Consider the following 26,876-nt stretch of genomic DNA (forward strand, 5'->3'; position numbering starts at 1 on the left):
TCGTCCCGGCTCGCGCTCGTCTTTCCTGATAAAGCTTCACTTTGTCCACATCCCAACCAGAACAGCCCTACTCTCATCCCTTGCTGCCATAGCAACGCGGGTGCCTCCTGGCAATCGCAATTTGAAAAGGTAGGCTATCATGCATAGCCATCTCGCCCGGAGGTTGAAGTCCTGTCAGCGGCACGCTCCCGGGTGCAAAGCACGAGATAATTGACTATTGACAACATTTAGTTAGATCCGTGCTGTTCAGGTCTCGTGTTGCCCGATACGGCGATGCTGTGTTTGCCCGCGCGTGGATGCAACGGCATGTTCGTGGGTCGGGTATGTCAGGGTAGCCTATTCCGGTGTGTGCTCCGAGATGGACTACAGGCCATTAACGCCAACTTAGATCACGTCTGGTTCACCTCTCTGCATGTGCGCTCAGCAGGTTTGATTGTCAGCGATTCATCAAATGACACGCGCCCTCACTGTCCCATCTAAACCGAGCAAACCGGACAGTGTCGCGTGCGTTGGCTAAATTAATTTGTCTTCCTTTGAGAGAGCAAAGATAGGGCTAAAAACGTTAAATTATCTGTCTTTTTTTAAAATAAAAATGTCATTGTGTGGCAGACAGTCTGACTCCCAGTGTTTGCACCGCACTTTTCATTGTCCTGGTCCTGGGCAGGATGCGGATCGATTGGCAGGCACTCGTTGCTCTGGCAACACCTGTGTAGTCCAGGATAATCAGCCTCTGCAGCATTTTATTGTGTGCGTTAAGACATTAAGCCCCGTAACCCCGTTTAAGGCTGTGTTTGCAAGAGAATTATTATTTTTTTTCTTCAAATTAATATCTGCATTTGATGGAGCTGCGCGTAATTGGTGACCACGTGAGGGGCTGTGGCGGAAACAAAAGGGTCTGCCCGGGACTGATAGTGACATAAGCCCCACAGTCAGTGCTCAGACTTCACTTCTAGGCCTGCATGTCTCTGGATGTCTCTACATGTCTGGGGGTGAGATACTTATTGAGTGTTAAGGAAGTCAGGTCACCATTACACACTGTACACAACTGACGCTGCAGGTGTGTCAGGGGTTAAATCACACATTCTTTTCTTTTCTCTAAGATAAACATGTAAGCCTACATGGTGAACTGTCAGCAGTGCCCCAGTAGCTCTCACCATGTCTGTATGGTGTTTGGGCCTGCTGTGCCAGAAAGGAGACAACCACCATTTTAAATAAGCGCCTTAAGGGAATACTCCCCCCCCACACCTGCCCTGCTGGGACAGAGTCTCTCTGGACCCCAAAGAGCAGAAGAACATTTTCTGTTAACAAACTAGAGGATATATTAGAACAGATTACAGGCCGAATGCTTTGATTTTGGTTTGAATAGCACTGTCCCCCCCACACACACACACACAGGTGTTATACCTGTGTGAATGCGCAATTTAGATTTAAGCCAACTGCCTTTACAAAACTCCTCGAATATCCACTCAATATTATGTTTCCTCTGGGCAAGAGGGCAGGTGTGATCTGTCTCTGCAGGTGCAGGAAATGTGTTGTTGAATTAGCTTTTGTCTGTGGCTCTTGTCATTTCTTGTTTATATACATTCTCATATGTCCTCTTGTCCGGTATATTTATCTATATAACATCCTCCAGGTGAGCCTGATTTTCCCGTGAGACCCATCTAATATGAAATAATTCTCTAAGGTCTGTTTTGGGGAGACTGAGAAAGTCTTACTGATAAAGTGTAGTTAGCACACACTTCGTAGCTAATATCACAAGGCAGGGCAAAGCATCCCCCTGACTCACAACAAACAAAACATCAGCCAACACAAGCGGCTTCAAATGATGAGTCAGAGGCAACAAATCAACCTATTAAAATGCATTTGACTGTTTTAGAAAGCAGAGTTTTTGATTCACTGTTTGTGGGCTTTATAAATAGGCCGTCCTGGGCCAGTGGAAAAGTGACACACACATGAGCAGACATACAAACACGCGCGCACATGTGCACACATGCACGCACACACACACACATGCACACACAGACAGACAAACAGACAGACACACACACACACACACACACACAATGGTCACTGCTTCCTCGTACGGCTGCAGGGCCGGGGGCGTGTCTCTGGAGCTCCAGCATTGGAAGCCCCGCTGCAGCTGCTCCCAGGGTGTGCCAAGTTTCTGTATGGGGGCAGGCATGGGGCTAAATGACGGGAGGCTGGGTGGGGGTTGGGATGATGGTGGCTGATGTGCAGACAGAGAAGGTCTCTTCTATGTGTCAGTGAAGCATACAAGGCTGCTTAGTGTGTGACGGGACAGAAAGGCAGGGCACAGTAGCACACACTCAGTGTAGATGCCTTCTTTTCAAGCCAGGCGCAGAATTATGTTCTGTGTTTTCTGTCCATCTCTGATCTCCCAGCCCGTGCTGTCTCGCCCTCTTTCTGCACAACTGAGTGCTCAGAGAATCCAGCAGCCCTCAGTGTGGAGACACAACCTCGTTTAGCTCTCATTATGTCTTGATTAGAGGACACTACAGAGGAGGAGGGGAACAGGACCAGAAACAGACACAGAGATGAACCACAGAATTGCACACTATCTGAGCACACATACTTTAATGAGACGAGGGGAGTCAGAGTTCAGCCAGTTTAAAAAGAAACTCTTAAACGCTGCGTGCATTTGCTTTCCGGCTGACTTGAGCATTGTACGGAAAATGTTGAAGTACTGCGAGCTGTTGCTTTTTGTTGCCATGCCAACTGAAATCTGTAAATATCTCTGTTCGTCTCTCATAACTAGGTTTTGGTGGACATGCGCACACACACACACACAGACACACACACACACAGACAGACAGACAGACAGACACACATATAAATATAACTGTACTGAAACACTTCACATGATGTTCAGAAGTTAAAGTTGAATCGTGCTTTGTAGAGGAACTGTCACAGACTGTGAATCAACAGCAGCTCGTGTAAACCTTTATATGTTAACTATTACTATTAACTGTTATATGTTGATTAGTCCAATACTATTATTTACAATTTATCAGACCGAAAATAAATAGGCTAAGTGTCCTCAAGCTGAATCGATTAATCAGCAGAAAATGTATTGGCAACTAGGGCTGAATTTAACAATTTATTATTGATCAATCTGTCGTTTATTTTCTCACTTTTGTCTATAAAATGTCAGAAAAACATGTCCATCAGTTTCTAAAAGAACAATGTGATGCTCAAAATGTTTTGTTTAGTCCGACCAACAGTCCAAAGCCCAAAGACATTTAGTATACCTACCTACTTCAGATGACAAAGGATAACAGGAAATATTCACATTTTAAGAAGCTGAGTAATTTGGCATTTTTATAAAAGAAAATTACTCAAAACAATCAATTGACTATCAGAATAGTTGCGGATAGTTTCTTTCAATCAACTTATTGATAATAATAATCATTTCCGTAATTTTTTTCAAGCAAAACTACCAAAATGTATTAGTTCCAGCTTCTCAAATGTGAGGATTTGCTGCTTTTCTTTGCCATATATGACAGTAAACTGAATAACTTTGGGTTTTAAGCAGAAATATAAGGAATTTGAAGACGTCACTTTGGGCCTCGGGAAGTTATAAGGAGCATTTATCAGTATATTCGGATATTTTATCAACAAAACGATTCATCAATTAATGGAGAAAATAATCGGCCTTAAAGTGACAGGATGAAATTAAACAGGGTTGCCACAGAAAGAGGTTTTCTGAATAGAGGATTTGATTAGCCTATCAATTAACAAACAAAGGTATGTCTTGGGACGTCCTCTCCTGGTGTAGAAATTAGAAACCACTATTCCTAATCTGTGTCTTGGAAAATGGGCCCTAAATGTTTGTGCTTCACCGTCAGACGAGACGAGGAACATCATCATTATTATCTGATTAATTAGTCCACATTTCCCCTGAGAGCTCCTCTTTTGTGGAAGGGCCACAGAGTCAAAAGAATACTGCCCTATTATTCAACAGCATTTGCATTTATGCTATTTTTGCATAGAGAATGTCCTGTGCTTTTGTCCCGTGGTTTTTTGTTTCGTCCCTCTCTGGCAGCGCTTATTAGGGGCAACACATGGGCTCACACTCGTAGGTTCATATAGCAAATAGCCCAAACAAGAATCACCTAGGTTACATGTAGTTGTCTCGCCACAGATGGAAGCAGAATTTACCTGTGATTGACTTTTGAACTCAAGGGGTGGAAATGTGTCGGTTTGAGGCTGGAGAACACTTCTTTGTCAGTCAAACTGAGATTCATAAAGAAATGAGTTTATTTATTATATAGAAATGAGTGTTTGTTCAGACGTTGTGTTACTGTGACGTACTGTAAATGGTCGATGAAAACCATACTGCGCGAATGTGGTAGTTTTTGTGTGTGCTCGTACAAAGAGGGGGTCGCTGATCGCATGCTCTGTTTTTCCTCCCTTCAGCACCCTCTCTGTTGCCATGGAGAGACCGTTCTTTGCTTTCCCATAGGAGGAGAAATTAACACCATTTTTAACTGGCCCGGGGGCCTCCCCCCCTGTGTGGGAGATAGTCTGAGTTGTGCTCCACACACACACACACACACACACACACACACACACACACACACACACACACACACACACACACAGTCTTTAAGACGGCAATAATCTTCCTACCACACCGCTGTCATTTTTAATACCTTTGCAAGGCCAACACGAACTGGGACAGTTTGATAATAGCCTGAAAATGGACTCTGTGATGATGTATGTGCCAGTCATTTACATACCATTTTGAGTCAGTGACTGGAACGTCAACAGTGCCAGTCGGCCGGAGGTGCCGGGACTGTCTGTTTCTCTGGCTCGCTGGGATATTGGGGATGTCACACACTCTATCAAATAATGTTCATCATGGGAGCAGCCGGGAGAGAACCCACCCACACACACACACACACACACACACACACACAAATATGGACGTCGGACACAAGGGGTAGAGAAATTAATGTGGACTTAATGACAGTGCTTCATGAATTGAGAGGAGAGGAGGATGATCGTAAAAAGAAAAGAAATAGAAGGGGACAGGTTTTATAAAAAAAACATTTAGGGCACTGTGGAGGTAATAGTCCCTTGCAGCTTTTCTGTCATATGAATCTTGCACACACACACGCGCGCAAGGATTGTTCCACTTACGTGTCCATTAGCCAGTTGATAGATTTACAGAGGGGGAGAGATGGGCCTTTAAAGATGACCTGTTGTCACATCTGCAGTGAGATAATCTGAGTCATAAGTAGTGTTGACACAGCCATCTTTACTCCCTACTTGCTGGACACACACACACACACACACACACACACACACACACACACACACACACACACACACACACACAGAAAGTGCAGCCACCCTACAAGATAGACGAAAACACCATCTTTATGTTTACGTTGCTTGACTTTAAAAGTTAAAGCTCCTTTGGTGCATTTGAGATTTTTGCTACTGTTCACTGTGGAGATAATTTCTCGTGCGGCGCATCTTTTCTTTCTTGTCTTTGTGACCCAGCTGCTTCCCGTGAACCTCCCCTCCTCCTCCTCCGTCTCCATCACCTCCTCCTCCTGACCTGCCTGTGTGCAGGACTGCTCCTCTCTCCCCTCTCTGTTACAGTGTGTGTGTGTGTGTGTGTGTGTGTGTGTGTGAGACTGCCAGCGGGGGTGGGGGCAGCCGACTCAACCCCTCCAGTCTCCTAGCAACAGAGCGGTTTGGTGCGGGACGGGGAGAGAGCGAGTAGGGGATGGGGGCTGGTTGTACAGTGACTGGGGAAAGCAAAGTCCTACGGGATTAGAAAGATAGCGAGAAGGAGAAGGAGGGTGAGGAGTTTTGCAGTGTTGTTGGCGATTACGGATGCTGACATGTCTCCTTTGCTCTTTAAAAACGGCACGCTGCTCTGATGAGACCAAATATCTACAGCGCTGTTCAACAGCTGTTCTCCTCTGAGATGCTTCAGCTACAAGCTCTGCCCAGCAGACATGTGCTGCAGTTAAACACACACCGCGCTCATGAATACACACACACTCAGAGCATGTCACGTTCAGAGGTGAATGTTTAACTCCCTGTTGACTTGTGTTTGGAAACTAAAGAGCTTTTTGCAGCAGAGGAGCACGAGAAGGCCTTCAGGTAGCAGGGTGGGTGTGGTGGCTAATGAACGAAATGAAGCCTTGCCTGCAAGATCTTCGGGTACTTTCAAGATCTAGCTCCAAAAGTAGAACTGGAAAGAAAATGGCCAATTATTATCTTACTAATTGGTTAATCTTTTTTACTGCAAAAATGCAAAATGTATCATTGTAAACTGAATATCTTTAGGTTTTGGACTCTTGGTCGAACAAAAAAAAAGACATTTGAAGATGTCACCCTGGGCTTTAGGATATTGTGATAGGCACTTTATAGACAACAAAACAAATAAAGAAATAATTTTCAACCAAACTTACAAACATTTTCTGGTTCCAGCTTCTCAAAGATTTGTTGCTTTTTTTTGTCATTAATGAATATCTTTGGACTTTTGGACTGTTGACCAGATAAAATAAAACGTTGAAGACATCATGTTTTTCAGGATTTTTTAAAATTTTGATTAAAAATGGTTAATTACCCAACAAAAAACGCATTGGAAATATTGGTTTAAGATTCAGACAACTGGTGGTTTGCAATATGATGTAGCATATGTGTGTGTCTTTAGGTTTAATTCCAGGTCGGAGAACACATTCCCAGCAGAATATCCAGTGTTTGTTGGGGTAGAATTCAGTGGAGGATGCAGCAGCGATGTGGGTGCACTGCACACCCCACAGTTGTATGAGATTATCTAAATCCAGCGTGAATGGACCTGACACCATTGTCCCAAGCAGCAGCAGCAGCAGCAGTGGCGGTGGTGATGTCACCGGGGGAATGATGATGATACCTCCAAGTGCGATAGATTACAGCTGTGATGATGAGCTGGAGGATCGCTATTATTTCATTTATTATCATTACATTTAGCTCATGCTGACAGGGGAGAGTGGCTAGAAAGAGAGAGGGAAAGAGGGAGAGAGGGCCGGATTAAAACAAACCCGCTCTGTGAGCTGGTTTTAGTTGCCATGGCAACGATCGTTACCTCGCACTTGGGAGAGCAGGAGCATGAAGAGGAGGAGGGGGGAAGAAAGAAAGAAAGAAAGAAAGATGGGACGGAAAGATAGGGGATGAAGACATTGAGGCAGGAGAGAGGACGCATTAGGGGGACAACGAGAAAATGAAATGTCAGATCCCAGGAACTGTACAGAAATGTCAAGGAGAGAAGGGGGGACAAAAGTGTGATTCCTCAATGCCGGGGGGACAACTTTTTGAACTTCGGAACCTCCTCTCACTCAAAGAAAGAAAAGATCACTCCCCACCTAGAACCCAATCTCCAGAAAATGTCAGAGCTTGTCTCACATCTGCGTGGAAAAGCTGGACTCATGAAAAAAAGAAAACTAATTAAATGCCCAGAATCATTTTTTTTTCCCATTTTATGCTTGCTGGGGCACTTAAAAAAAAAAACATCAGCAGGTGCAGATGTATTATAATAAGATCTGGTGGAAAATGCAAAGTGTTTTGGCCGTTTGTAAGGTGGGAATGAGGGGATGAGAGAGTTATTTGGAAGAAAAGATGGAGGCAGAAAGGAGAGGAAAGCCCCATGTGGCGTGCTGCGGATGGAGAGCGTTGTCCTGGCGATCTCACTTCTATGGCGTGTCACATGACCCTTTGCCCAGCACACCTGCCCGAGAGAAATCAGTGGCAGTTTCTATGGCGACAGGGTCAGCAGTACAGGAGGCAGGATGGCTGCCAGAAGTGGTGGTAGGGGGGGAGTGTTGGTCTTGTACAGTGTCGATGATTGTGTTATTTTTAAACATTGCAGAGATGAGGTGATGGCTGCCGACCCAGCTGGGCCAAGATTTCTCCACCCGAGAGACTTTTAAAGACTGAATGACTGCTGGACAAAACAAGGCTGGTTGTTTCAGTGCTGGTTAGGACACCTTGTCCAGTGTGTATGATGTCTTGACCCATGTCTCACATGCCTTACATATCCTGCTCACATCACATGGATGCAGGAAGTTCCATTTGCAGCTGTAACAGATGATAGGCTACACGTTATCTCTGTAAGTCCGAGGTGGGACATTAAACTAAACTCCAGTCTCTGTCTGTGTTTCAGTGTTCAGATGGGAATTCGGCCCAAGACAACTCCTCACTGAAGCGTGTAGCTGTGGTAGAAGACTTCTTTGACATCATCTATGCCATGCATGTGGAGATGGGTGCCGACCTCGGGAGAGCACCCAAACATGCAGGCCAAAAGAAGACCTACAAAGCGGTGGGTAAATCCAACCAGGTACCTGTAGGGTGCAGCTAACCTTGCTCACAGTATCTCTTCAAAGGAAGGAAGGAAGGAAGGAAGGAAGAAATGTTGTCATTAGCACATTCTGAATGTCTACAGTGAATTAAAGATACTCATATATTGCTGATGTTGACAGCTAAAATGTATTTAAAAATGAAAGAAAATAAAATTATTTAATACTCAAATTATTGTTTATGTTGTAGTTGGCTACGGTAACAGCCACAGGTGGTTTTGCTAATGCTAACGATACACCAACAGGCTCTTCGCTAATAGGAGTGGCTCTAACGTTAGCTTGCTGCTCCCAGGCACAAATTTGTGTTTCCCAGGATGGCAAAGGAATGTCCTCCCCTACTCTGCCTTACTCTGCCTCTGATTAGCTTACCCTAGTATTCTTACACTAACCCTAACCAATCTCACTCCTCGTGCCTAAACCTTACCAAGCCAACCAATGAGGCAATGAGTACTAGCCAATCAAAGGCAGAGTAGGGTGGCTCATGCCTTCGCCATCCTAGGACACACATATTTGCTTCCTGGGCCTGCATTTAGTAATTAAGGATTTAGCTTTCTAAGTTCTGTTGTGTCATCTTCTGACTCTGTTTGCGTTCTCTTTGTATTGCCTTTTTGGAACCAGGCCAACATTATTGTAAGGTTAATGTAACGTTACTTAGACTAGCCGCCGACAGAGAAAAAGCAGACAGGCAAGAACGAGAACAAGTGAGCGTCACATAGGTATTATTATGGAACCCACGCAGCTTCTAGGCAGGACCCCGCCCTTCAATAGCATTCACACACTACTATTGGCCAGGTGTTCATGCTTACGCAAGGTAACGTAACCCAATTTATTCAGGTCCTATCCCCAACCAATCAAGCTGCTTCGTAGGGCGGGACTTGTCTAGAAGTTACGTGCGATCCATAATAACGGGTCACATAGTGCCCCCAGTGCCCCCTGGGTTATAAAGTTTATTTAGGGCCAGAGAACCTGACACTAAAATGTAGGTGGCCGGCCCACTTCGAGCACTGCATAGGGACTTTGAGCTAACATCAGCATGATACCATGCTCATAGTAACAATCAGCATTCTGATAGATATGTTTATCTTGTTCACCACCTTTGCTTAGGGGGGGTAGCATGATAACTAGCTAGCTAATTGGCAAAAGGGTACATCTGAGGATGATGGAAATGTTAGTTTTGTATTTCCTAAAGGTTTTGATAAATTCAAACTTTTACCTGATGTTGGCGCTAGATGAAAGGTTGAGGGATTGCCAATGTATTCTGAGGGAAACATGAAAGTGTGTACCAAATTTAATGATTTGGATGTTTGCCGGACAAAGACCTTGCATGAATCCAAACATTTTTGGAAGCGTTCAAATTACCGCATGCAGACAATATCTCCTTTTCCTTTGTGTGAAAAGGATTATTTCATTTGAAAGAAATGGGCCACCCATGTATAATGTTTAGCACCAGGAGTCACCAAGTGAACAAGTGAACACCTTTACCAGAAAAACAAAGTACTTCTGGGGCTCAAGCGTTTTTATTGTGTCCCATTATGGATGTCTCGGGAACAACGGCAAAATATGAGTTTACGTTGCAAACCGAGGTGTGTCCTCGGGTCGGGTGTCCTGACAGAACGAGGGGCTTTGTATGCAGCTTTAGTGCAGTGTTGGGGGGTTAGCAGGACTCTGGTACCCCCCACCCCTCAGGATTGGAAAAAAAATAATCACAGAGCCACTTCCTCCTGCCCTGTAGAGAGGTCCTGTCACGTCTCATAGAGTGTACCCTTTTGAGGAGGCAGCATCACTGGGGCAGGGCATAATATGGAACTGTCACTGTGGCCTTCTGGGAGGTGCACGCTCCTCTGGGTGGCCTTTCCTTCTCAGCTGCCTTAAGGGGCCATGAGGGGTGGGGGGCAAAGGGGATGGGAGAGATGTGGCAGTGGTGATGGTGGGCCGGTGGGGGTGGGCACCCTGCTGCCTCTCCATGGTCACGTGAAGGTCGCATTTTACAGGGAAACGCCAGCGGGGGTGAGGAGGGGAGGGTGGCACCGCATCGGAGACAAACAGAGAAGGAAGGCTGAGCACGAGAAAGGGATGCAGATATGAGTCAACTGCACCTGAGAGAGCAGGAAGAGAACCATGACATACACCACTTGTGTTTTAGATTATCAAAGCAGAAACACACACAGTTGGAATAAGGTCATCCAAAGGCACGAGAGATTGCCTAGAGGGAAGACTCCTCCTCATGCCACATCCAGATAACACATAATCACTGACCCCTAACTTTCACACATGCACCTTACAACAACAAAAAAAAACACCTGCACACACAGCTTGAGTTCACAGCCTGAGCCATAACTGCTGCCATTTTTGTTGCCGTAACCCAGTCTCCTCTGCTCACTCCCCCGGCACAGATAGCAGAGACCTACGCCTTCCTGCCCAGAGAGGCGGTGACTCGGTTCCTAATGAGCTGTGGAGAGTGTCAGAAGAGGATGCACATCAACCCCAGCACTGCAGAGTTCAAAGGTAATGGCACACATCCGACCTGTGGAGGGCTAGCTAATTCTGGAGAGATCATTAACTGATAGGCTATTTTTGAGATCAACCTTTAAGAGTAGATAATGCTTAGATCCTTTGACATACTGACATGGACAAGGGTTAATTACTATGTTGCAATGCATGCTGGGATGGTGTAAATCAGTCCATCTTCTACTACAACAGCCAGCCGTTACTGTTCATCATTTCATCATAAGATTAAAATCTTTATTTGGTTTATCACACAAGAGAAAGGTGAGTTCTCAGTTGTCCTATCAGACACTAAATGTGAGTTGATGTAATTTTAGGCATTTGTACTTGGAAAAGTTTTGATATTGAAACATCATTAATATAACATATTGTGCATATATATATATATATATATATATATATGTATATATACACACATACATACACACACACATATATATATATCCATCACTGACACGCTGTAACAAAGACTCAAGAGGACCACATCTCTGGGATTGTAAATGATCACAGAGTTCCTCTAGTGGCCAGTGTGGAGACTGCTGCACTTTGTTTGAGTTCTGATGTTACATACATCATATAGCAGAGGCTACTGCCTGGATTTCAACCTTTTGCAGTATACTCATAGTTATTATAGAGCAGAGGTTTTCAAACTGTGAGGAGGGTTTGATGGACAGGTGCATGCCCATGCTCTAAAAACCAACAGTAAGTTAGTTATTGCAGTATGATCCTGCTGATTTGGCCCACAATTTTGTGCCAGAAATGGCACCCCTTCCTCGGAGTCATAGCTCAGTCAAGTTCTGAGCACACAGACATTAGCCCATACACTTATTTCGGAAACAGTGTGTGACTTAAGCTTTCTGAGTATATCATCTTCTCAAATAAACATCCATAAATCTGTTCAGAAATCATAGAAGAAAAGACGGTCCTTATTACTCCAGAACTTGCCTGAGAATTGTCATGTTTTTAAGTTTTCTTCAGTATCAAAGTAATCCAGTAATAGTTGTGTGTATATCCATGAATACATATCAAAGAGGAACTGCTATTAGCTAATTCGGCATGCTTTTAATGTTGCCAATTAAAACTATGGGTGTGATTTTTAGTTTAATCTGAAAAGAAACTAATAACTAAAGCGGTCAGATAAATGTAGTGAGTCAAAAGTACAATATTTCTCTCTGAATTGTGGTGGAGTAGAAGTATCAAGTAGCTTAAAATGGAAATACTCAAGCAAAGTTCTTTTACAATTGTACTTAAGTGCAATACTTGAGTAAATGTATTTCGATATATACCAGCAGTCTGCTGCGGTAGATAAAATAGATTCACCGAAGATTACTTCTAATTTGATTAATCTGCTTGCTTCTATATTTTATAGACATTAAACCATCATTATGTATGACTATTGTCTTGTTTTTTTGCTTTCTTTGTCAGAAAATGACAGACCCACCTCACTGGTCCCAGACCTCATTGATTATAACATGCCTCTTACTGCCACCTACCTGAAACAAATGAAACTGCAGTGCATGACTGCCACTGAAAGGGTAAGTGCCTCTTTTTCTCCAAGTGGACTGTGAATATTTGTAAAGCGTAGGCACAGATACAAGGTGTCCTGATGGATTAATTAGAAAATCAACCACTATTAACATCTCCTTTTCACTTTAATTGCATTTGTATTGACTGCACAAATCCTCTGGATGTGTTCTTTTTTCGTCTCATCGAGGCTGTGGGCCAGAATAATGACATCCTTTCTCTTAACTTTTCATTCAATATTAAACATTCAGAGCAGTCCGCCTGCTGGGAGGGAGGAGCTCAGTGTGAAATGAGGATTAGTAAATCTTCTGCACAGAGTGACGTCATGTGTGAGACCACTCCCATGTGTGGCTGTGACAGAAACACTCAGAAACCACTGCCACTAAAGTGCAGGGAGCGCTACTTGATGATAATGTAGAACCTCACTCGCGCATAATTAGGATTATCCGGAACAATGACCCAGACTGTGATTTGTAGGTGAGTACAAATTAACAACTGCTCAGAGTGTTGGTCACATCTGTGTGCAGAATGAGAATGAACAGGGACAATAATTTAATAATGAACCATCACAGAGGGTTATTTCAAGTGTTGTAGGAGACTTGTAGTGATTTGTTCCATATCTCTGCTGTGCTGGTTTAGAGAACACTTCTAAGCAGCAGTTGGTTCAAAATGCAGCAGGTTTGTTCTGTTGACAAAAGCAGATCAGCAGAGAATTTGCGAATATGTATCTAGTCTGTTTGCATGTTGTTCTGCAGAACTTTGGTAATTGTACAACCTGCTTTGATGACGTGATGTAAAACATGACTCAGATTAGTTTTTTTTCTTCCATTTCAACCAAACATTCTCACTACATTTACATGCACATCATATTCTGGTTTTTGCCCTTATTCCGAAAAAGACGATATTCCGACTAAGCTTTTTACATGGCTAATGAAAGTGAATATTCCACTAATATTCCTGTTTACATGCAGCCGTGCAAAATACGATTTTTTCAGTGTTTTCCAGCGGTGGCGGACTTGTTGGACCGTGCGAACACAGCCTCCCTCTTTCATTCCTTCAACCAGCTTCTTGAAAAGGTCGGCGTAGCGATGTGTGGGCATATCCAAAAACTTGTTGATATCCAATCTTTGATAATGTTTAAAAGTAGCTGTGTTTCTCCTTCTTATCGGGCCTGCAGCGTTGCAAACTGTTGGCTGGTTGGTTTGCGTACATTAATCATAGCAACGCACAGAGCTGACCATAAGCCTGCAGTAAAAACCTAGATTGAGACACATATTCCAAATGCGCTGTATACACGTCCGAAGAATGCCTCTAAAACCTGAATAATAGCGAAATATCCCACGTCTTAATCGAAAAATGCTATATAAAAAGGCCTTATTTGGAATATCAAAATGGAATATGCTGTTCACATGACCTGTATCAAATTCAGAATATTGTCATATTCCAAATAATAGTGGAATATTGGTTTGCATGTAAACATACTCACTGTTATGCACCTCAGTAAGGTCCTTTGGATTGGATACAGGCCTGGTTATGAAAACACCACTAAAGTAAACTCTGCTACTAATGAGTGTTGGTCCTCAAACGAAAAAGAGTAAAAAATGCATATCAATATTTCTTAAACCCAAAGGGACATCTCCAGATTGCTTGTTTTGTCTGTACAATAGTCGAACACCCCAAAGTATTTAGTTTACTGTCGCATACAAGACTAAAAAAAAGAGCAGCAAATCCTCATAATTGAGAAGTTGGAGCCACTGAAAAAGTTTGGACCAAAACAGTTAATAGATTATCAAAATAATACGTTTTTTGATTGACTAATAATTTCAGCTCTTCAAAATTGTTTTTACATCAACTTCTGAAGATATTTCTTATGTTTATGTTTGTTGTCTTAATTGATGGGACGATAATTTTTATTCTAATAACGTCTAGTAAGTTTATTGTAGAAGTAAAGTGCTTCAACTTAATTCTTTCTAAAACTCTATTGGGTCTCATTTTTAAAAGTAAATCCCCAGAATTCATGAATTATATATCTTCTTAAAGCATAGCCATTAATGATACATTTCCAACTACTTAGAAATGGTGTAATTAGAGACTCTCTCCCTCTTTGATGCTACATTGCTCACTTGGTACCTAATGGACCTGTCACTGAGCATTTTGGTCCTCCTCAAACCCTTTACAGAGGGATGGATGCATATCCCCAGGAGTTTAGGCCTATTTGTTTGCTCGTGTGGCGGGAATGAGATGACGTGATGATATTTCCTATCTGTTCCCGTTGCACAGTAATAGTTTTGCTCCCGTTTTTGCCAGCTGAGAGAAGAGAAGTCACCATTCATGTTAGCACGAAGTAAACTGGCCTGGGTCGCCCTGAAATGTGGCTGTTAGCAGATGGTATAATGTAGTTTGGATCCACAGCTCAGGACAGCCTTTGAATAGTTTGGGAGATTATTCCGTTCTCCTTCGCTAATCCTTACCCTCATGGTTTACTCATATTTGTGTGACGCTATACCAAGCATCTTTAGGGCTATACTTGACAGAGTTAACAATAGCAGAACACATTATTTAACAGTCTACTGTCCGACTTCAGCATGTTTTATTAAGAGTTAAATCAAGAAAATGTACATTAAAAGGGTAGGTTTATATGTTTTTCAAGTCAGTAATGTATATTAAAGCTTTACTGGTTGCTGTAAGTGTTCCTTCTGTCCACACTAGCACAAGCAATCTTAAAATTCAGCTGAAGATAATATGAGAATTTGTTGTTATCCCTCTGCCATAGCTCAAAAAGGAATTACTGTCTGGAAGCACAAAGAGGGAATGTCATGCTAAAAACACTAACTTTTGGAAGGTACACACTCGATTTTTTCTTTGTACCCATCTCTACCATTGACAAAGCTTAAAGAAGGCAATTTTTTTGTGGCTTGCAGGAACAACTGCACCAATTGCGTCAGTATTGCTGTAAGATAAACTTTAAAGAAAAAGTGTGAACTTGAGATGCAAAGAGACATGAAGATAGTCTCTTCTTCTTCTCCCCCTCTTTCTCTCTACGGGACAAATGGGACACTTGAAGATCTTTCTCCTGACACTCAGCAGCCCTCGCCCTCTGCACATCCAGGTTTCTCTCCCCGTCTCACTGTCTCTTCCTTTCTCTCCTCAGGATGACAGTTCGATGAGCAGCGAGGACATGAACGGCGTTGAGCCTACATGGGTGGCAGCTGAGCCGCCCCCCATGCCTGAGCGCAGTCCACCTAACGGAGAGAGGATCAGCAACCCAACAGCTGCCATTAAAGAAGAGGACGGTAAGACATACTGGTTGTTATTGACATGATGTGGTTGTTTGTTTGTTTTTAAGCTGTATTTACCTCTGGAATTTAAAGGTGTATTGATTACTGTACATGAGAGTGGTACAGATTGGTGTTAAACAGGAAACAGCTTGCCTCGTTCTTAGTGGACTAATCCAAATAAATCCACTCTTACAGGGGGTGGCACACCTCCGCAGCCCCCAATCCATGCACCCCTCTCTCTCAGGGTATAGGGTTTAGAGAAGTAGGACAAAGGCCGACATTAACCTTCACAGATTAGGCAGCACTATAGAAAATCCTGGGATTCTGGAAATAGGGCAAATCAATGGCATGGAGAATTACATAATTCTGCTCTTGTGAACATAGTTGACACGTGTAGAAATCATCACAGTGAGATCAGCACACGGCCATAGACTGGGTTAAAGAGCCGTAATTTGCACACACCAGGAGGTGAAGGCTCCCTCCCCCCACCAGTCCCTCCCTCCTCATCCTCAAAATTCAGAAGACTTCCCCATTCTACCCTCACTTTTATTTATCTTGACAGTTGACCCCAATACCCATTTCCGTAACAGTTTCAGAAAGCACAACATGAGGCAAGAAGTCCAATCCCCCTGTCGTCACGCACCCACTCTGTAGTTACCCGAGACAGAAATAGTGTCTATGTAGTAAACAAAGCCACATTAATGCAAAGTGATGACAAACATCCGCACAGCTCATCTCTTCTGTTCCTTCCCCTCTGCCAGATGACGACTCCTCAGAGAGCGGCAGTGCCAACGGGCTGCCGGCCCTGACCTCCCCGGAGGTGCTGGCTGTGGGTGGGAACCCCCCAGATGGTGGGGCCCCTTACAGGGAGGTGACAGAGAACGGGCTGAGTGCTCCCCTGGACTTTAGCACCACCTCACCCTCGTCCTCCTCAGAGGATCAGCAGCCGGTCATTCTGAGCGAAAGACTGCTGCAGGCGGGCAGCTCGCCACCAAACTCTTACCCCGCAGACCCAAACAGGAAGTACCCCATCAAAACAGAGTACGCCAACAAGGTAAGAATATACACTTGATTTGGTTAATCATAACTTCAAATACATTGCACTTTATCTTTCTCATGTGGTAACCAACTTTGTCTTTCTTAATGAGCAGTTAAGAACAGCTCTCGTGTCGGTATGAGCTATAATAATGGGGTTTCTGTGTATTTCTGTGTGTTTTTAGTCCCCTCCTTACAGTTCAGGAAGCTATGACTCTGTAAAAACTGAACTGAGCATGAGCGCAGAGGACTTGACCTCTGGTCGGGCACAGATCATTGACGACGACGATGACGATCATGACGACCACGATGACAGCGACAAGATCAATGACGCTGAGGGTATGGACCCTGAGAGACTCAAAGCTTTCAATGTAAGTAACTTGTCTAACTGTTAATATAATTCAATTCTTATAGAGAGAATACAATAGAGTACTCCTGGATATCAGCCAGCGTAGATATTGTACTTAGAAATATTAAAGAATTCCCATATCTACATTTTATATAGGCAAGTACACAGTGCTCACTATTTATTCTGTGAAAATCACTATCTGGGCATTTCTGAAGACAAACACAGTAAAGTGGCAAAAAATACATCCATGAGTGAGTGAGCAAACACTAGAAATATTGTCCTGAATATGTGCAATGGTTTCCATTGCTCCGGTTTTCATCACCTCCCCCTCTCTCTTTATCCTCTGTTCTTCCACTCTACCTCTGATGCTCCCCCATCCCCTGCCTTCCCTTTTCCTCTCTTTTGTTTTCGACTCTCACACCCCTCTCTCTCCCTCTCTATCCTGCTCCCCCACTCCATTTTTCTGCTCTACATCCCTTCTCTCCCCTCCCCCCTCTCTCTCTGCCTCTGTCAGATGTTTGTGCGTCTGTTCGTTGATGAAAACCTGGACCGCATGGTGCCCATCTCCAAACAGCCCAAGGAGAAGATCCAGGCCATCATCGAGTCCTGTAGCCGCCAGTTCCCAGAGTTCCAGGAGCGCTCCCGCAAGCGCATCCGCACCTACCTCAAATCCTGCCGCCGCATGAAAAAGGGCGGTTTTGAGGTACGAAGTGCCCCCAGCTAAAATGCAATCTGTATTCATTCAGCATACAACTCAATAATCTCAATAAATCTAGTGCATCACATTCCTAATGTGCAACAAATCTCTCCGACCCCTCCTGCCAGATACGACCAACACCTCCTCACCTCACCTCTGCCATGGCTGAGAACATCCTCGCTGCTGCCTGTGAGAACGAAACCCGAAATGCTGCCAAGAGGATGCGGCTCGATGTCTACCAAGCGGTAAATGTCTTGGCAGTTGGTGTTTGTGAATTTGCCCAGCAGGGATTTGGGAATGTGCTAGGATGGCTATGCATCATTAACGCTGAACTGCACAACAGAAACTTCAAAATTCTCCCCAAAACTGAAAACATTTAATTTCTCACAGGATGAACCTGCCTCTGTTGACAAGACCAACTCAAAGGACCCGGCCTCTGTGGCCCCGTCCGGGTTCACCATCTCCAGCGCAGCTTTTGCCCAAGACCAGCTCTACACCAACGGAGGCCTCAACTACAACCTGCGGGGATACGGGACAGTCGGCAGCAACCAGCAGAACTCTGGTGCTACACAAACCAACGGTGAGGAGCTTTTATCAAACAAATCATCAGGCTTGACAAAGGACCGGAAAAGGACATTCAACACACTACTCCTGTAATTTAAGGGCTGGTTCTAAAACACAATATGTTTTCTCATTTAAGTATCCACATTAATATGGGTTCCCACCTTGGTACAATGTAGGTGAATAGAAATGAAGTTGGTGGATTATCTAAAATACCAGGGATGTTATTTTTAGAAAAAGATGTTGCTGAATAATTTTAGCTATGCTGGTGTCGTTGCTGTAGGGTTGTCAGTGTGTTGGCTGGTCTGGTCCAGACTGAAATATATCACAGCAACTATTGGATGTGTTGCCATAACGTTTTGTACAGACATTCATGGTGCCCAGATGATGAATCCCAACGCCTTTGGTGATCATCTGACTTTTCTTTTAGTTTCACCAGCAGGTCAAATAGTTTTCAGTAAAATATCTCAACATCTACCAGATGGATTGGTACTAAATTTTGTACATTCATTGGAAGTTCCCAGATGATGTATCGTACGGACTTTAGTGATCCTTTAACTTTTCTTATAGCGCCATCATGGGGACAAAGTTTTAACTTATCCAATAATACTTTGGTTTATGACCAAATACCTGCAAAAAATTATTAGGGGTTAGTTTAAGGATTTACACATTTGAATCAGAATTGACGAATCTTTCTATAGTCGACTGATAGTCAAATCATCTGTGTGTGTGTGTGTGTGTGTGTGTGTGTGTGTGTGTGTTTGTGTGTGAATGGGTTGGGAGGGGTACGACACTAGTCAGCAGGAGGGTAACATGTAAACCGCAGGCGCGTATGGACGCGTATTTCGCATCCGCGCATGCATAACCGTCTCTATTTTGGGAACTGTGTATCCTGGCTCAAGTGTGCGCATTAATTCTTTATAACCTTCACCGTCCACAACATTCACTGGCCTCATTGTGAAACAAAAATAAACTCTGCAATTTTGTCCTTTTCTCGGGCAATGGCGGTCTCAAATCTAGCTTTCTTTGAGTTAGTTTTGGCGCAGCTCCGGTACTACTACTACTACTACTACTACTACTACATGAACTGCTGTCGTCAGTCTGATACTGTGGGTGGATCTAGAAAAAGACTAACATATTTTAAGTCCCAACATATGATATTGCTATTCGTAAATTAAAAGCGCCATTATATATGAAAAATTGAAACGTCTTTATTGGTAATAAACTTACCCATTTTAAGTGGAAAGCCATGTTTGTTGTTGACGAGTGGTAGGACATGAGCTGTTGGCACAACTTGCATTTTACTTTTTTTGGATCATCTTTTACCATTTAAAAGTGCATCCACACTTTAGATTTTCTTTTTCCAGACATTGTTAAGTAACGTTAATCTCCTCGTCTGATGCTCCTCGTCTGTCGCGGATCAGGGAAAGTGAAACTTAAATCTTTCACAGGGGTGGTTGGATTTACACACACACACACACACACACACACACACACGTAAAAAATATTTATTGAACTTTTCTTTCTTTCTTTTCATGTTTTTTTTTACAGCATTATCATAATTAAAGGCTGTATATAACTTAATATAACCGTACAAAACTAGTAGTTCTGTGTGAAATTAGACATTGAGCACCCCCATATTGCCAAAATGGTATGATCCTCGTTTCATAATAACACCCACGAAGATCTGACTGAGATTGGTGGTCGAATCAGGCTCCGCATATCGATGCATCGAATCTTCGACTATTCGGGGTCACCCCTAGACATTATCATCAGCCCTGCCAGGACTGTGTTTTTAGTCCTAATTGGCAAAAGGTAGCATGTTAACATCATAAAACTAAGATGGTGGACATGGTAAACATTACCTGCTAAAACATCACCCTGTTTATGCTTCTGCGGAGGCTCCACGCAGAGCTTTCGCCGTGGCCTAAACAAATGTAAATGGACTGTTCTTATATAGCGCTTTTCTAGTCTCAACGACTACTCAAAGCGCTTTAACATTGTACAGGAACCATTCACCATTCACACACATTCATACACTGTGGCTGAGGCTGCCGTACAAGGTGCCACCTGCTCATCAGATAATCATTCACACACATTTACACTCTGATGCGCAGCATCAGGGGAAACTCGGGGTTCAGTGTCTTGCCATTGGACACTTAGAAATGGGACTGCAGGGCCAAGGATCAAACCACCAACCTTCCAATTGGCAGGCAACCGCTCTACCACTGAGCCACAGCCGCCTGAAGTGGCCTGAAGTGGCCTGAAGTTTATACTTGTGCGCTGGTGTGCAGGGTCAATAGCAGGGCCGGCATGTGTGGGGAGTGTGTGGTAGAGCGAGAGAGAGAGTGACGGTGATTAGCCCCGGAGCGAGTACCGACTCTAGAGGCATACTGCGAGAAACAAAGTGTCTCCCCTGTGTTTTCTGACCACGGTGTGAAATCTGTAGCAGGAAAAGTTAACCCTCTCGTTGACTTTGTGTTGTTTATTGAGAAGGTGAACCTTCTCAACCGGCCCCGTCAGACACCGCCTATCAAGAGTCTGGGTCTGTCCGAGGTTTCTTCCTAAAAGGGAGTTTTTCATCGCCACTGTCGCAATAGCCACTGCCGCAATAGCCACTGCTAATGCTTGCTCTTGCTCTTGAGGGAATTACTGTAATTGTTGGGGCTTTGGAAATTATAGAGTGCGGTCTACACCTACTTTATCTGTAAAGTGTCTCAAGATAACTCTTGTTATGATTTGATACTATAAATTAAAATTGAATTGACATGAGTAGGGGGAAATGCAACGCTGCCAAGCCACGGCCGAGCAACGTACATCGCCACAACGTGTAGTTAAATCTTTTGAGAGGTGCACGTCAGGCTACGGCGTAGGGTCCATATCTCCACGTACCTACATACGTACCCACGGCATCGATTTTACGCAGAAGCATAAATTGGCCTTGCACGTTATTATGGCTCCCACCTGGTTTCTTGTCAAGATCCACCCTGCGAAGAAGCCCGATTGGTTGAGGTTAGCTCTGACCTTGAGTAGTTAAGGTCAGATCGCCGATTGGTCAGAGGATAGGACCTGAACAAACTGGGTTCCGTTACCTTGTACGAGCATGAATGCCTGGCCAATTGTAGTGCATGAATGCTATTGAAGGGCCGGTCTTGCCTAGAACTGGCGTGGGTTCGACCATAAATCGACCATACAAAAAAACAACAACCAGCATATCAAATAGGCCTAGATAAAATTAATTAATTTTCTTTTCACAATATGCAGATAGTTTGCAGTTATCTCATAGCACTTTGTTACTAACGTTACTCATTTGAAATGTTCAAAAGACCAGAACAAAGTTCAAACGTCTCTGAAGAAATAAACTTCACACTTACTTAGCTACTTACACACCGTAATTCCTACAGTGCTGGATTTCTAATAAGCCTACATGCTACATGTTTCTCCAATTGTTTTTTTCTTCTATTCAGTCATGTAGATAAACACGAAGTAGCCTATGCAGTTTAAGCTAGCACAGAAAAATAAAATACACTCACCGGAGAATAATCATCAAAACAGCTCAAATCCTAGTCCTCTGTAACCTTCTTGTTCCATAGAATACTGAAACACGGATTCTGTTCTAATTAACTTTAACACCAACCTTTAAGAAATGTTTTCCTTGCTTAATTTTCCCCTTTGACCCCTAGTTGGATATCGACCACTTCTACACGCCTTTAGCGCCCTCTACGGGATAGCTTGAAAACTGAAATATTAACCCTATAATCCACATTTGACTATTTTCATTGTGATAAATGTATGTGGGTTTCCCATAGTACGTAGCCTTAGATATTAATAATAATCCTAATGTGGGTTAACTGAGCTTTTAAGATTTTTTTTTTAACCCTTGTGTTGACTTCCTGCCGACTTGTTGAACACTTTTTTTTCCTGTGCTTTTTTCACCAGTAAAAACAACCTATTACCATTAGTTTTACACTTTGTTTGGAAACTAATAGTCAAAAAACTTCATTTATGTGAAACTTATCTAACTATAATGCTGCAATTATGAATTATTTGGACTAATAGTTAACATCAGGGGAACGTACTGTATTTTGAAGTTTAGTCAGGATGCTGTTTTAAAACCATTTCAATTGTTTTTTTCAAATGCTACACAATTTTAGCCTGACGTGGTCCTACTCAGATTCTAGTCAGAATGTGAGTCTGAAACCGCTCCATTGGGCTGTGATTATGGGGCGTGTTCCAACCATAGACAGTATATAATGGACCAATAGACCCCGTTACTCTGGACGGAGACCAGTGAAGGCTATTAGAAGCACTTTTCCGGTGATGGCCAGCTTTACTGCGCAGCCTCCAACTGAGAGAATGTGACGTGAGCAACGTGTCTGAAAGTTGTAAGTCTTCTGGTAGCTGTGCCAAGAGAAATCTCAATCATTCCCAGTCTTACAGATACGGAGAGTGTAGGTACTGTATATGTAAGGAGATAACATGGGCACAGGCTAATTATTGATCACTAACATGCTAGTTAACATTAGTAATTAAACCTAAACATCTCATGTAAGTCGAAACTGCCTGCGAGCTTCTCCTGTACTATACGGTAATTCCTCTACTATGCGACAGTAAGTCACTTGGTTATGACACAATCGTTAGCTTATTTTTACAAAAACGTCTGCTACGGAGCCATAACGTGAGGTACAAGGTAATGAAGCCTTTTATACATTGTCGTGTTTCTTGGAACTAAACAACGGACAAATAGAGTCTTTAAACGCTTCAGATGTAAAGTTATTCGCAGTCAAGTGACGTAAAAAAAAATGGCGGTCAGCGGAATGCTAACAGGAGGTGATGGCCAGTTTGCAACAAAATGGCGCCATGATGGCTCGAGTTCTGAAGCGAAGCTTACCCCCTTGGTTCCAACCGGAAAAAAATGCCTCTGCATTTATTGGATAGACCTCCAACCAATCAGAGCAACGGAACTCAACACTGTATCGTCTCCATAGCAACCACTCTTTGCACAATGCATTCGTTCTAACTTCTGACTTTTAGACTTTTTTGAAGCTGGATATATCATTTGTTGCATGTAAATATAAATGTGGATAACATTAATGATAGTGACATGCTCGCTACAGTTGCGTTTCTAGAGATGAATCGGCGAAAACACGTTTTATTTCTCTGATTCACGGCTTTGTTCTAGCGCCGGCGGTCCCTCTCTTCAGTCTCTCTCTATGTCTCTCCACCATATAACGCTCTCTCTCTTCAGTCTCTCTCTTTCTCTCTCCACCATATAACTCTCTCTCTCTTCAGTCTCTCTCTATCTCGCTCCACCATATAACGCTACTGTGCTTTCGGGCAGTTGTTGAGGCTCCTCCGCTGAGGATTTTAAAATGAATGCGCTGTTGATATCTTCTGTAACAGACGCGATGGTGGAATCTACACCTCAACAAATTCAACCCAAGCGTTCTTTGGTGACGTGATTGATTCTGTTACTGTTGATCATCTGTCCGACAATCTGATTGGTCCGAACAGATCCTGTTCGGGCAATAATTACTTCTCAAAGGAGCGACTCCAGACCAAACTTCCCGACCTCGAATTTTGTGGGCGGGGCTAAGTTCGGCTGGCATCCAGGCTAACAAAATTTAATAAAACACCCAAAAGTCCATAAAAGTAGTGAACTGATCCTTCATTTCACTTGCGTTGAATGGAACTATGTTGTTTTTTGGAAATTAGGTTGAAAGAAACCTAAAATGTCTGATATAGAAACTTTGAAAACGGGTCAAATTTGACCTGAGGACAACAGGAGGGTTAAATCAGTATTGTTTGATAAATGCCTTAATTGCAAAATTGGTGTACAGGAATTTCCTTTTCTTCAAGAGAACGATCTCTTTGATGCATCTCTGAAATACTAGAAGTATTTTTCTGCTAGTTCCAAGGTCTTTACATAGTTTGAAAAATGCATAAATAGATTTCTCAGGTTAAAGATGCTTCCAGGGCCTTTCTTCATTTCCCCTGGTGTTTCGCCTGTATTGTATGTTTTCCTTAAAGCATCACGGTTGTGTCTGCAGGTCCCACAGATCTGAGTATGAAGGCAATCGCCCCGTCCTCCAGCTCCAACAGTCACGGTCAGGGAGGCGGCGGCGGTGGAGCTTCGGCTCAGCTCAGCCCTCCGGAGGTCACGGCGGTGAGGCAGCTGATCGCAGGATACCGGGAGTCTGCTGCCTTCCTGCTGCGCTCAGCAGACGAGCTGGAAAACCTGATCCTGCAGCAGAACTGAGTCCAAGCCAAACCTTCTCCTAGCCTGTCCATCTCTGTCGCCCTCGTCAATCACATCAGGGCCAGACTTTCACGCAAAGACACAAATATCCATGAGTGATAGGCCTACTGCAGTGCACTGTGGGTAACGTAGGTACGGTACCTTTACTTATTCCCACATGTGTTTATCTATGTATGGACAGGCCAGAACATATCACAGGCTGAAAAAAATGTTTCTTTATGCATTTGGTTCACTTTGACCTTAGTGCCCTGTTATCTGTAGCCATTCATCCCATTCAGTTCATTTTACCACTTCAACCTCCATTTGTCTCAGGAAGCGATGATCTATGTGGAAGAATTATCTGCATTGGTGCACAGGGGAGAACCAGAACCTTAAACTAGCTGTGACCATAATGCCACATTGGCTCGTTTATGCAGATGTTTGGGCAAATTAGTAGTTAAATAGACTTGGTGTCATTAACTTGTTTCTATTTTTACTCAAGTGTAAACTATGCTGTACAGCGGCATCTTTTGATTTGGTCGTCTAAACGACAACTCTCCAAATTCACTTCTGTGTCGGGAAAAATGTATTGCTTTCTAAAAGTCTGCAGATGAATCACTGCTGAATCCACTGACTTGTTGATTTACAGCTACTAAATGTAGAGAAGGGAAAAACGGGACGGTGTTGACAGTTTTCATCCGAAAAGTTTGACAGATCCGTCAAAACTATATCTCGGTCTGCTCTGTTGGATTGGTTTCCAGATTCTTAGGCGTGTGGTTACAAAGAGACAAAGACTCATTACCCAACATTACTTTATTTTCAGTTATTTTATTATGGATATTTCATATATTTCTCATTACTTAAAAAGAAAGGAGGCTTTTAAGAAGCCTGGGTATGCAAATTGAGGTCACAGACGTCAGGGAAACAAAAGGAGATTAATATATTGTTTAGACTCTTGGTTTATAACTAGTGCTACTGGAAAATAGAAAAAAGGTGCAATATAGAAGATAATCAGTAATGGTGTGCTTACTGAAATGACTCTGTCAGACTTGTTGAAGCGTTTTAAGGCAAAAAGGCAGAGTACTTTACCACAATCTCCTCCCGCTGTAACTGTCAAGTTATAAAAAAAACAAAACTGAAATGATATCCCATGCAGCATTGTAGCCAATTTCAATGTTGTTGTTTTTTGTGAATACTGATCTTTATTGCTAACCTCGTAACTGAGGCACTTTTATGTATTGGGATGTCATTCGTAGTGATAAGAAAATGGGACCTGGCAGAAAAATGAGACTTAATGTTGCACGTCTTATTTATTTATTTTACTTTAAAGTGATTTTTTGGGGTCGTTTTGTGAAGGAATTGTCCTGTGAGTTTTTTTTTTTAAAAAGGAGCACATTGAGCTCACATACATCGGTGTAACCCTAACATCCACGTGGCTTTACTGGATGTAATGTGAGTGTGTGTGGGCTGCTCAGACAAAAAAACGCTGTCCGTCTGTATCACCCCCTCTGACCTCAGCTGTGTCAAATTCCCTCTCTCATCGCCATCATGTCTGAAAACACACTGTCTGAAAAGAAGCAAGAGACAATCTTTGAAAAAGATGTAATCGCATCACAGTTTACTCTCCCAGCTGTCTGCTATGGTGTGTGTGTGTGTGTGTGTGTGTGTGTGTGTGTGTGTGTGTGTGTGTGTGTGTGTGTGTGGTCTGAGGGCACACAAGAGTACTCAAAGCAAATCTAGAGCACAGTCTCAATCACAACAGACACTTTTAATGGTGAGTCACTTGGCACAAAAACATGACGTGTAAGTGTGTGCGTGTGTGTCTGTGTGTGTGTGTGTGTGTGTGTGTGTGTGTGTGTGTGTGTGTGTGTGTGTGTGTGTGTGTGTGTGTGTGTGTGTGTGTGTGTGTGTGCGTGTTTTTGTATTCCCTTTTCTTTGGTTGGTGTAAGTGTTGGTATTGACAGTATGTTAATTTTCTGTTTGTGTATAAGTGGAGTGACCCAGTTTGTACGACATCAATCTGTGAAGATTTAATTCAGAGGCTGAGACATTCCAAACAAGGACAATGACTCTTCAAGCAGCCTAAAAGTGGCTCGCACCTTATTGAGTTCTCAAAGTTTAAAGAGATATATTTCTGTATTTATCACAAATCTTATCAAATTCATCAGTTATTTATCACAAATCAGTCTATTTCGCACCACCACCACTAGGCTGTTCTAGAGTTGGATTTACATGCTAAATTTTTTTCTTTAATTCCCATGTCATGATTGGGCTGCATTACTTTACATTACATTTAAATAATGGTTTCTATTGC

General features: G+C 43.1%; 1 protein-coding gene across 1 annotated transcript in view; it reads left to right on the forward strand.

The window, feature by feature from the left end:
* The window catches only part of nol4la (nucleolar protein 4-like a), a 26,685-nt gene extending 574 nt beyond the window's left edge, over positions 1 to 26,111 (forward strand). The window contains exons 2-11 of the mRNA XM_028582081.1: positions 8,183 to 8,338; positions 10,769 to 10,880; positions 12,306 to 12,415; positions 15,556 to 15,697; positions 16,444 to 16,736; positions 16,903 to 17,088; positions 17,581 to 17,769; positions 17,892 to 18,008; positions 18,154 to 18,343; positions 24,375 to 26,111. Of these exons, the coding sequence (XP_028437882.1) occupies positions 8,183 to 8,338; positions 10,769 to 10,880; positions 12,306 to 12,415; positions 15,556 to 15,697; positions 16,444 to 16,736; positions 16,903 to 17,088; positions 17,581 to 17,769; positions 17,892 to 18,008; positions 18,154 to 18,343; positions 24,375 to 24,583 (1,704 nt within the window). The 3' untranslated portion in view covers positions 24,584 to 26,111. The remainder of the gene's footprint in view (positions 1 to 8,182; positions 8,339 to 10,768; positions 10,881 to 12,305; positions 12,416 to 15,555; positions 15,698 to 16,443; positions 16,737 to 16,902; positions 17,089 to 17,580; positions 17,770 to 17,891; positions 18,009 to 18,153; positions 18,344 to 24,374) is intronic.
* The last annotated feature ends 765 nt before the right edge of the window (positions 26,112 to 26,876 follow it).

The sequence above is a fragment of the Perca flavescens genome, chromosome 7 (assembly GCF_004354835.1).
Source record: "Perca flavescens isolate YP-PL-M2 chromosome 7, PFLA_1.0, whole genome shotgun sequence".
Lineage (NCBI taxonomy): Eukaryota > Metazoa > Chordata > Actinopteri > Perciformes > Percidae > Perca > Perca flavescens.